Below are 11,890 nucleotides of genomic sequence, written 5' to 3'. Positions count from 1 at the left end.
TTGTCTTTGTACTCCTCACCTGGTTGCTGCCACACATGCTTGACACCATTTGAACCAAATAAGTTTATCTTGGTCTCATCGGACCACAGGACATGGCTCCAGTAATCCATTTCCTTAGTCTGCTTGTCTTCAGCAAACTGCAGGCTCTCTTGTGCATCATCTTTAGAAGAGGCTTCCTTCTGGGACAGCAGCCATGCAGACCAATTTGATGCTGTGTGCGGCGTATGGTCTGAGCACTAACAGGCTGACCCCCCACCCCTTCAACCTCTGCAGCAATGCTGGCAGCACTCATACCTATATTTCTCAAAGACAACCTCTGGATATGACGCTGAGCACGTGCATTCAACTTCTTTGGTCAACCATGGCGAGGCCTGTTCTGAGTGGAACCTGTCCTGTGAAACCGCTGTATGGTCTTGCCCACCGTTCTGCAGCTCAGTTTCAGGGTCTTGGCAATCTTCTTATAGCCTAGGCCATCTTTATGTAGAGCAACAATTCTTTTTTTCAGATCCTCAGAGAGTTCTTTGCCATGAGGTGCCATGTTGAACTTCCAGTGACCAGTATGAGAGTGTGTGAGAGATAACACAAAATTTAACACATCTGCTCCCCATTCACACATGAGACCTTGTAACACTAACGAGTCACATGACACTGGGGAGGGAAAATGGCTAATTGGGCCCAATTTGGACATTTCCACTTAGGGGTGTACTTACTTTTGTTGCCAACGGTTTAGACACTAATGGTTGTGTGTTGAGTTATTTTGAGGGGACAGCAAATTTACACTGTTATAAAGGCTGTACACTCAATACTTAACATTGTAGCAAAGTGTCATTTCTTAAGTGTTGTCAAATGAAACAATATAATATATTTACAAAAATGTGAGGGGTGTACTCACTTTTGTGAGATACTGTAAGTCACCTAAGATTCATATTAAACGTCAAGGGGGGGGGGGGGCCCTTTGGGAAAAGAAAAATATTTTAGATTAGTATCCCTTTAATATATACACATTTATAATATACATACAAATACATACTCACATATCCACTACAAGAACTGTGCACAGAAAGGTAATTTTATCAATTTTAAGCCCTACTGTACACATTTAGTCCTATTCTAAATCTTAATCCACTGCTGTGTAAATTATATTTCAGAGCTAATGGAAACAAACAGTCTACTTGTAGTTGTTTAAAATGGCATGCTCTATCTGAATAATGAAAGTTTAATTTTGATCGAGTGTCCCTTTAATATTAAAGGGACAGGAAACCCCAATATTTGCTTTCATGATTTGGATAGTACAATTTTAAACAACTTTCCAATTTACTTCTATTATCAAATTTGCTTCATTATCTTGTTATTCTTTGCTAAAATAACAGCATTGCACTACTGGCAGCTAGCTGAACACATCTAGTTAGCCAATCACAAGAGACAAATGTGTGCAGACACCAATCCGCAGCCAGCTCCCACTACTGTAGGATATGTGCATATTTGTTTTCAACAATAGATACCAAGAGAACAAAGCATATTTGAAAATAGAAATTAAATAAAAAAATAAAAAAAGTCTCTTAAAATGACATGCTCTATCTGAATCATGCAAATTTAATTTTTACTTTCCTATACCTTTAAGCCATATTAATATAATCCATTGTGATCAAGGCAGAGATATCACTTACCTTTCTGCTTCTTTTTTGGGGGGAGAAGACTCGGTCTCATAAGAATCTCTACAAGCAGCTGCAGAAAACCAAAAGATACAAGTATATAACAAAGATACAATATTCACAAAAATATATGCAAATACATTAAACCATGCATATTTGACAGGAAAGAACATACTACATTTATACATGTATTAGGTTTGGAAAATTGATTAATTGAGGGGAACGATTGAATCATTTAAATTGTACCTTTAACTATTCCATATTTGAGGATGCTCTGGCACTTTTGTACTCTTTGTATTTAAAAAGGGACCATTTATAAAAATGTTTGTTTAAAAAGATAGATAATACTTTTATTACCCTTCCCCCAGTTTTGCATAACCAACACTGTTATATTAATACACTTTTTACCTCTGACTACCTTGTATCAAAGCCTCTGCAGACTGTAGCCTTATCTCTGGGCTTTTTACAACCTTGCATTTTTAGCCAATTAGTGCTGGTTCCTGCATAACTCCACCCGAGTGAGCTAATGTTATCTATGTTGCACATCTGAACTAGCACTGTTTGGCTGTGAAAAGCTAATAAAATGCATTGAGATAAGAGACAGCCTGCAGGAACTTAGAAACAAGCAGATAATTAGAGGTTATAATATTAACATTGTGCAAAGCTGGGGATTGGTTAGTAAAGGTGTTATCTATATTTCCAAACCAAAAAAAAAAAAAAGATCAAGTAAACTATCCCTTTAAACTAGTGTTAGATAGAAACATTGAGTCCTCCTTGGATTCTTCCATCAACACACTATTCTGTAGTATATTTCTGTGTTTGCTGGTCTTGTGTTCTTCATCCTCTGCCAAACCCAGTGTAACTGCTTTATGCACTCTCTAAAATCTAGTATCCTGTGGTATTTTTTTGTGAAATACATTTGTATTCTGTTTTCTGTATTTGTTCTGTACTTGCGCCAGCTTTCCATTTGCTTAAAGGGACAGTCTACATGAAAATTTGTATTGTTTAAAAAGATAGATAAATCACTTTATTACTCATTTAACCGTTTTGCATAACCAACACTTATATTAATATATCTTTTACCTCTGAGATTACCTTGTATCCTCGGCAGACTGCCCCCTTATCTCAATGCTTTTTACAAACTTGCATTTTAGCCAGTTAGTGCTGACGCCTGCATAACTCCATGGTAGTGAGCACAATGGTCTATACAAACTAGTATTGTCTGGCTGTGAAAAGCTAATAAAATGCACCTAGATAAGAGGCGGCCTGCAGGAGCTTAGAAACAGGGAGAGGCTTAGAGTTTATAAAGTATAATTAATATAACAATGTTGGTCATTCAAAGCTGGGTAATGGATAGTAAAGGAGTTATCCAACTTTGTTAACAATTAAAAAGTAGACTGTCCCTTTAAGTCTATACAAACCTTTTCAATCCCCCCTCTACAACTCACATGGTCTTCTTTCTTTTCTCTCAGCCCACCACGCTCCACTTGCAATAATCTCAGGCACATGTAAAACACTCATCTTCATACCCCGATCCCTTACCAAACCCTGCCTCATATGTCATTCTGCTTAAAGCCTGATTAACTCTTCTCAAATCAAACCAAAACATTCCTCTGTACCTCAATATCTGCACATCCTCTAAAAAAAAACACTGTTCTCTTGTGCCCTTTGGAATGTGAATTCCATTTGTAACACTCACACAATTACTAGCCCTCACTAAACCCTGGCTCTCCTCTTAACACACTTGCTCCAGTCTCCATGTCCTACTGCGGTCATCATATTCCCAGGCCTTGGGATAGACAGGACATACAGTAAGCATTCTGTCCCCACACTGCATTCCTTTGTCCCCATCCCTTTCATTATCTTTTGAAGTACATACTATCTGCTTCTTTTCCCCACATTGAAACTTGGCTTCCACATTTTCACTTATGTAATGTCCCCTTATTTTAGGGATTTCATTACACCAGTGAACAATTTTACCACACCTGCAGTCTCTAACTTTCTCTACCTTACCACCGCGTTTGCCCTGTCTCAGTGGACCACATCTCAAAGCTATTGTAAAGCTGACTTTTTGCATGGTCTTACTTCACTTACCTCTGTCCAGTCTCCCAGTTTTCTGATATTCTCTTCCATATCTCTGACCACCATTTACTTTCTCTTTCAATCCAACTATAGAATTATCTTCTTCCCCCCAAAAATTTATCTTACAGGAACTTATAACGATCTAGATCTTCAAGGCTTTTATTCCAAACTAAAACCTCTAGCATCCAACAACTGTCTTAAAAAATACTTGATAAAGCAGTACCATCCACAGTTCCCCATGCAATCGATAGCAGGTCTGCTTGGTGTGCATTGGTTGCTATCTCCAAAGATGTTCATATCAGACCAAAAACTCTTCTCTTATGTTGACTATTTCACCTAAGTCCATAAGGTTATTTTAAACCTTTAACTCCTTTCTCTGTCAGCCAACACCTCCACACATTACCAGTCACAGCTCATTTTAGGAATATCATTTATACAAATCAGAAAAACACAATTTATGCTTACCTGATAAATTTATTTCTCTAGTGGTGTATCCAGTCCACGGATCATCCATTACTTATGAGATATTCTCACTCCCAACAGGAAGTTGCAAGAGGACCCACAGCAAAGCTGTTATATAGCTCCTCTCCTCACTACCATATCCAGTCATTCGACCGAAAACAAGCAGAGAAAGGAGAAACCATAGGGTGCAGTGGTGACTGTAGTTTAAATTTAAAAATAACCTGCCTTAAAATGACAGGGCGGGCCGTGGACTGGATACACCACTAGAGAAATAAATTTATCAGGTAAGCATAAATTGTGTTTTCTCTAGTAAGGTGTATCCAGTCCACAGATCATCCATTACTTATGGGATACCAATACCAAAGCTAAAGTACACGGATGAAGGGAGGGACAAGGCAGGTACTGTAAAACCTTTCTCCCAAAAATAGCCTCCGAAGAAGCAAAAGTATGAAATTTGTAGAATTTTGAAAAAGTATGAAGCGAAGACCAAGTCGCCGCCTTGCAAATCTGTTCAACAGAAGCCTCATTTTTAAAGGCCCAAGTGGAAGCCACAGCTCTAGTAGAATGAGCTGTAATCCTTTCAGGGGGCTGCTGTCCAGCAGTCTCATAGGCTAAGCGTATTATGCTTCTTAGCCAAAAAGAAAGAGGTTGCCGAAGCCTTTTGACCTCTCCTCTGTCCAGAGTAAACAACAAACAAAGCAGATGTTTGTCGAAAATCTTTAGTAGCTTGTAAGTAAAACTTTAAAACACGAACCACGTCCAAATTGTGTAATAGATGTTCCTTCTTTGAAGAAGGATTGGGACACAAGGATGGAACAACAATCTCTTGATTGATATTCTTGTTAGATACCACCTTAGGTAAAAACCCAGGCTTGGTACGCAGGACTACCTTATCAGAATGAAAAATCAGATAAGGAGAATCACATTGTAAGGCAGATAGCTCAGACACTCTACAAGCCGAGGAAATAGCTACCAAAAAAAGAACTTTCCAAGATAAAAGTTTGATATCTATGGAATGAAGAGGTTCAAACGGAACTCCTTGAAGAACCTTAAGAACCAAATTTAAGCTCCATGGTGGAGCAACAGGTTTGAACACAGGCTTAATTCTGACTAAAGCCTGAATGTCTGGAACATCTGCCAGACGCTTGTGCAAAAGGATAGACAGAGCAGAAATCTGTCCCTTTAAGGAACTAGCTGATAAACCTTTTTCCAAGCCTTCTTGGAGAAAGGATAATATCCTGGGAATCCTGACCTTACTCCATGAGTAACCCTTGGATTCGCACCAATAAAGATATTTACGCCATATCTTATGGTAAATTTTCCTAGTGACAGGCTTTCGTGCCTGTATTAAAGTATCAATGACTGACTCGGAGAAGCCACGCTTTGAAAAAATCAAGTGTTCAATCTCCAGGCAGTCAGTCTCAGAGAAATTAGATTTGGATGGAGGAAAGGACCCTGAAGTAGAAGGTCCTGTCTCAGAGGTAGAGTCCATGGTGGCAATGATGACATGCCCACTAGATCTGCATACCAGGTCCCGCGTGGCCACGCAGGCGATATTAGAATCACTGATGCTCTCTCCTGCTTGATCTTGGCAATCAGACGAGGGAGCAGAGGAAACGGTGGAAACACATAAGCCAGGTTGAAAGACCAGGGCGCTGCTAGAGCGTCTATCAGCGTCGCCCTGGGGTCCCTGGACCTGGATCCGTAACAAGGAAGCTTGGCGTTCTGTCGAGACGCCATGAGATCCAGTTCTGGTTTGCCCCAGCGATGAATCACTTGTGCAAACACCTCCGGATGGAGCTCCGACTCCCCCGGATGAAAAGTCTGTTGACTTAGAAAATCCGCCTCCCAGTTCTCTACACCTGGGATATGAATAGCTGATAGGTGGCAGGAGTGTATCTCTGCCCAGTGAATTATCTTTGAGACTTCTAACATCGCTTGGGAACTTCTTGTTCCCCCTTGATGGTTGATGTAAGCCACAGTCGTGATGTTGTTCGACTGAAATCTGATGTACCTCAGAGTTGCCAACTGAGGCCAAGCCTGAAGAGCATTGAATATCACTTAGCTCCAGAATATTTATTGGAAGGAGGGACTCCTCCTGAGTCCACGATCCCTGAGCCTTCAGGGAGTTCCAGACTGCACCCCAACCTAGAAGGCTGGCATCTGTTGTTACAATTGTCCAATCTGGCCTGCGAAAGGTCATACCTTTGGACAGACGGACCCGAGATAGCCACCAGAGAAGAGAATCCCTGGTCACTTGGTCCAGATTCAGTTGAGGAGACAAATCTGTGTAATCCCCGCTCCACTGACTGAGCATGCATAGTTGCAGCGTTCTGAGATGTAAGCGTGCAAACGGCACTATGTCCATTGCCGCTACCATTAAGCCGATTACTTCCATACACTGAGCCACCGAAGGGCGCGGAATGGAATGAAGAACCCGGCAGGAATTTAGAAGCTTTGATAACCTGGACTCCGTCAGATAAATTTTCATTTCTACAGAATCGATCAGAGTCCGTAGGAAGGAAACTCTTGTGAGTGGGGATAGAGAACTCTTTTCCTCGTTCACTTTCCACCCATGCGACCTCAGAAATGCCAGTACTATGTCCGTATGAGACCTGGCAATTTGGAAGTTTGACGCCTGTATCAGGATGTCGTCTAAATAAGGGGCTACTGCTATGCCCCGCGGCCTTAGGACCGCCAGAAGGGACCATAGAACCTTCGTGAAAATTCTTGGGGCTGTAGCTAATCCAAAGGGAAGAGCTACAAACTGGTAATGCCTGTCTAGAAAGGCAAACCTGAGAAACCGATGATGATCTTTGTGTATCGGAATGTGAAGGTAAGCATCCTTTAGATCCACTGTAGTCATATATTGACCCTCCTGGATCATAGGTAGGATGGTACGAATAGTTTCCATCTTGAATGATGGAACTCTGAGGAATTTGTTTCAGATCTTTAGATCCAAAATTGGTCTGAATGTTCCCTCTTTCTTGGGAACCACAAACAGATTTGAGTAAAAACCCTGTCCTTGTTCCTCCTTTGGAACTGGATGGATCACTCCCATAAGTAGGAGGTCTCTTACACAATGTAAGAGTGCCTCTCTCTTTATCTGGTTTGCAGATAACTGTGAAAGGTGAATTCTCCCTATTGGGAGAGAAGCTTTGAAGTCCAGAAGATACCCCTGGGATATAATTTCCAACGCCCAGGGATCCTGAACATCTCTTGCCCACGCCTGGGCAAAGAGTGAAAGTCTGCCCCCCACTAGATCCGTTACCGTATAGGGGGCCGTTCCTTCATGCTGTCTTAAAGGCAGCAGCAGGTTTTTTAGCCTGCTTACCTTTGTTCCAGGTCTGGTTTGGCCTCCAGACCGCCTTGGACTGAGCAACAGTTCCCTCTTGTCTTGCATTAGAGGAGGTTGATGCCGCATTTGCCTTGGAGTTTCGAAAAGCACGGAAATTAGACTGTTTGGCCCTGGATTTGGACCTGTCCTGAGGAAGGGCATGACCTTTACCTCCAGTGATATCAGCAATAATCTCCTTCAAACCAGGCCCGAATAAGGTCTGCCCCTTGAAGGGAATGTTAAGCAGCTTAGACTTTGAAGTCACGTCAGCTGACCATGATTTAAGCCATAGCGCTCTGCGCGCCTGTATAGCAAAACCAGAATTCTTAGCCGTTAGTTTAGTTAAATGAACAATGGCATCAGAAACAAAAGAATTGGCTAGCTTAAGTGCCCTAAGATTGCCAAGTATGTCATCCAATGGAGTCGCTACCTGTAAGGCCTCTTCCAGAGACTCAAACCAGAACGCCGCAGCAGCAGTGACAGGGGCAATGCATGCAAGGGGCTGTAGGATAAAACCTTGTTGACAAAATATTTTCTTAAGGTAACCTTCTAATTTTTTATCCATTGGATCTGAAAAAGCACAACTGTCCTCGACAGGGATAGTAGTACGCTTTGCTAAAGTAGAAACTGCTCCCTCCACCTTAGGGACTGTCTGCCATAAGTCCCGTGTGGTGGCGTCTATAGGAAACATTTTTCTAAAAATAGGAGGGGGAGAGAACGGCACACCTGGTCTATCCCATTCCTTATTAATAATTTCTGTAAACCGTTTTAGATCTTGATAAAGTCTATATATTGAAACGCGCTGATCTGATGTGAGTTGTGTACCGCTATAAGGATTACAAATAATCTGAAGATTTTAGTTCCCATTTTTTAAATTTTCCTCCAGCCGGCTGGGCACCAATCAGACCACAAGAAAATATATCACGTGATCGGCTCCACGGATGCAAGGAGAAAGCTAAAGTAAATCGACTTCCGGGGAGGAGCGTGAGAGGACACACGCGCTCTGAGTTCTGCGAACCAAGCAGCAAAAACTTTCAACACCCCAGCTCCAGATCCCCGTCGGCGGTTCAGATTGCGGACGCCTTGGGGAGACAGAGATTGTGGAGCTAACGGAAGCCGGCACATACCGCCAGGGTCAGGTGGTACTGACCGAAACCACTCACTCCTTGTATGCGGAGGAAAGCCTGTGGAAATCCCCCTTCATCTGACACGGAGCAGCAACAGAGGTGGAAGGCGTGAATCCTTCTCTTGGTTCTTGTGAAGGAGCGACAGTTACAAGTGCGGCAGGGTCAGGATCTATCACAGCCCCACGGGAGGCCGGTGCGTGCAGGAGGTGTCTTGTGTAGGATTGACTTCCTAGTGAGAGTGACGGAGCCAGCCCATAAACCGCAAGCCCTGAACTACACACAGAGGAGAGCTAAGGACTAATGCATTAAAACCGCAAGTACAAAGCTTTGATAACACGGCATAAAAGCCAGCATTATGTGTTGCAAACCCCACATATACTGAGAATCTATGCAGCTGAAGGAGGTGTAAGGAGGCATAAGTTACATGAAGATATAACAGGCATAGTGTCTTTTGTATATGGTTCAAAGTGGTATGTCTTGATAGATACATTTATACAAGTATTGGCATATCCGAAGAACTGCTGATTAACCGTCTTGTGAGGAGGCCTATATCCAGTAAGGCAATTTAAACAGATGAGTGCTTATACAAAGTTACTCCTGCCTCTGGGATTTCTTTACTACAACTTGCCAAGTTTAGAAAGGCTTGATATATAACATTTGAAGGAGACTGTGGAATCAGCTTTACTTGGAGTATAGAGTATCCAGAGAGTATACTGCTGGGACGTTAAAAGGACAGCAGAGAAAGCCAAGCAATTGTCTCTTAACCCTTAGTAAGCAAGAACAAAGTAATATAAGAAAGAGGGTACTCCATTACAGAAGTATAAGCAAGCAGAGAAAGATTAACACAGGATAGCTACTTGCCTTGTATAAAGTGAGGCAAAGGAACTTAGATCTGCTATCCGGCTTGCCTGGTTGCCGGTATATCTATGTCTGCTGTCCTGGCCAAGATATGTAGATACAAAAAATACATGGCATTAGAAGGAGGCAGAGGATTTAACTTTATTTGATGCAAAAGTAAAGGGTCTAAGGAGTATACTGCTAAATTGCTAAAAGACATTTAATAGCTAAGCATTGGCTATTGCAGGTTTGCCTTTTTGCCCTTAGTAAAAAATATCAAGGCATTCTGAGAAAGAGAGTACATATTGGCAGTAATAAAAGCAAAACGGTAAACCCTCAGTATCTGAAGTGAGGCAAAAGACTTTGACCCTGTTAAATTTGCTGTTATGTATTCTGCTTTTTTTTTTTTATATCTTTGCTTTGTGTCTGCAATTGCAAGTATGTATGGTTAACCATAGCAGCTACTGTATCAAATTCTAAAATCAGGTCTGGGTACCGATAATTATTGATCTTTACCAGAGAATGCTATTGTAGAGTAGACCTGTTTAAGTTTGGGTTTGTTTTTCTCCTTCCTTTTTAAGAACAACATATTTATCTGACGATATTAGTATAACAGGCTCAATAGGCGTTGGGGATTGAAAATATAAGAGCCCCTTAAATATATAAATCACTTTTTTTTTCTTCTTTTTTTTCACATCCATGCACTAGAGTGTTTGAAATTGTATAGGTTTTGAAGGGTAGAGTTGTCCTGACTTTTGTATTGTAGGAGAGGTCACAACCTCGTCAGATTTTTTTTTTTTTTTTCCCACACTTGCACTCTTTATGTGTGTGTATAATAAATATATATATATATATATATATATATATATATATATATATATATATATATATATATTTTACACACACATACACAATATACACTATTTGTTGTATTTTTTACTCACGACACTTAATGGAAAGGTATATGACTAATATGAAACAAAGATCCCCAATTATGCCCGTCAAGAGAGATAAGAGAGGCAACAAATCAATACAAGATTCAGTGGTTGATACTCTGCCGGAGACGTCCATGATGGCCACCGCCAGCCCAGATATACAGATTACGAATAACCAGTTGGCGGAACTGATTGTACCACAACTGGAGTCATTGAAAAAAAGATCTGAATGGGCTGACGGCAGAAATCAGGCAGTTCTCCAGCAGACTGACAGAGGCAGAGACTCGGATATCAGAGTTAGAAGACCTATATACTGTACAGGAGGCAAATAACCAGAAACTCACAGATACCATTAAATCTCTGCAAAGCAAAGTTGATAATCTTGAAGACAGATTGCGTCGAAATAACGTGAGAGTGGTGGGCTTGTCAGAAAATAGCGAATATACAGATCTGATACAATTTGCCTCCACTGTATTGCCTAGGCTATTAGGCTTGGAGATACAGGGAGATAAATTGGAGGTAGAAAGAGCACACAGGGTCGGCCCAATCAGGATGGATGCAGATAATAAAAAACGTCCTAGAATGATAGTTATTAGATATCTGTGTTTCCAAGATAAAATAAGGGTTATGCAGCAATACCGTAAGATTAAGACACTTACCATTGAAGACAAACAAGTGTTATTATTCCAAGATTTCTCTACCGACACGACGGTTAGGAGAAGAGAAATGTCACCATATTGCTCTGCCCTTATTAAAGCATGTATTTTTTCCTCTTTTTTTTTTTCCTTTCTCCCCTCCACCCCCTGGTTACCCTCCAGATACAGGTAGGCCCAGGTAACAATATAGATATAATAAAATTTAAATTACTATTCATCTAAGAATTATAAGACCAGAGACTTATATTTTGCTTTCTTTCCTTTACTACTTAAATGGCAGTCATTAAAAGCATATATATTAATACAAGAAAACTGTCATATTTAAAAAGAGACAGTTAAAACAGAGAAAAAAAAAATCAGTGACCAATAACAATGTAGAACTGATTAGACCAACACAAAGTAACCAATCAGATTCAAAATATAACCTATAAACTGTCCAACATATAATAACACATCCTCTTTCTTTTACTGCTTCAGTATAAGATAAGTATTGAATTTTAATCTTATTAAAAATTTGGTTATTATCTTGAGTTTATTATTATTACAGATTTCATTTTACTGTTATTATTGTTTTTCATATTCCCCTTTTTCGTTTATTCATTAATTTGTATTTGTTTTATTATTATTGTTTTTAACATTCTTGTTTGTATTCTTATATTTACATCTTTTTTTTTTTTTTTTTCTATTTTATCCGTTTTATCTTTCGTCTTTTTTGTTTTTCGTTTGCCGCTTTATTTTCCTTACTCACTACCTTTCAATGTTTACTTGTTTTTTTCCTTTGGATCTGTTCTAGCCGCTTTCG

At 40.4% G+C, this 11,890-nt stretch overlaps 1 protein-coding gene across 1 annotated transcript in view; it reads right to left on the bottom strand.

Annotated features, from left to right (window-relative positions):
- TRPC4AP (transient receptor potential cation channel subfamily C member 4 associated protein) overlaps positions 1-11,890 on the bottom strand; it is a 288,555-nt gene that overhangs the window by 239,701 nt on the left and 36,964 nt on the right. The window contains exon 4 of the mRNA XM_053696832.1: positions 1,668-1,725. Coding sequence (XP_053552807.1) covers positions 1,668-1,725 — 58 coding nt within the window. The remainder of the gene's footprint in view (positions 1-1,667; positions 1,726-11,890) is intronic.

The sequence above is a fragment of the Bombina bombina genome, chromosome 1 (assembly GCF_027579735.1).
Source record: "Bombina bombina isolate aBomBom1 chromosome 1, aBomBom1.pri, whole genome shotgun sequence".
Lineage (NCBI taxonomy): Eukaryota > Metazoa > Chordata > Amphibia > Anura > Bombinatoridae > Bombina > Bombina bombina.
The sequence above is the reverse complement of the archived record's forward strand: the minus strand, read 5'-3'. Positions and strand labels throughout refer to the sequence as shown.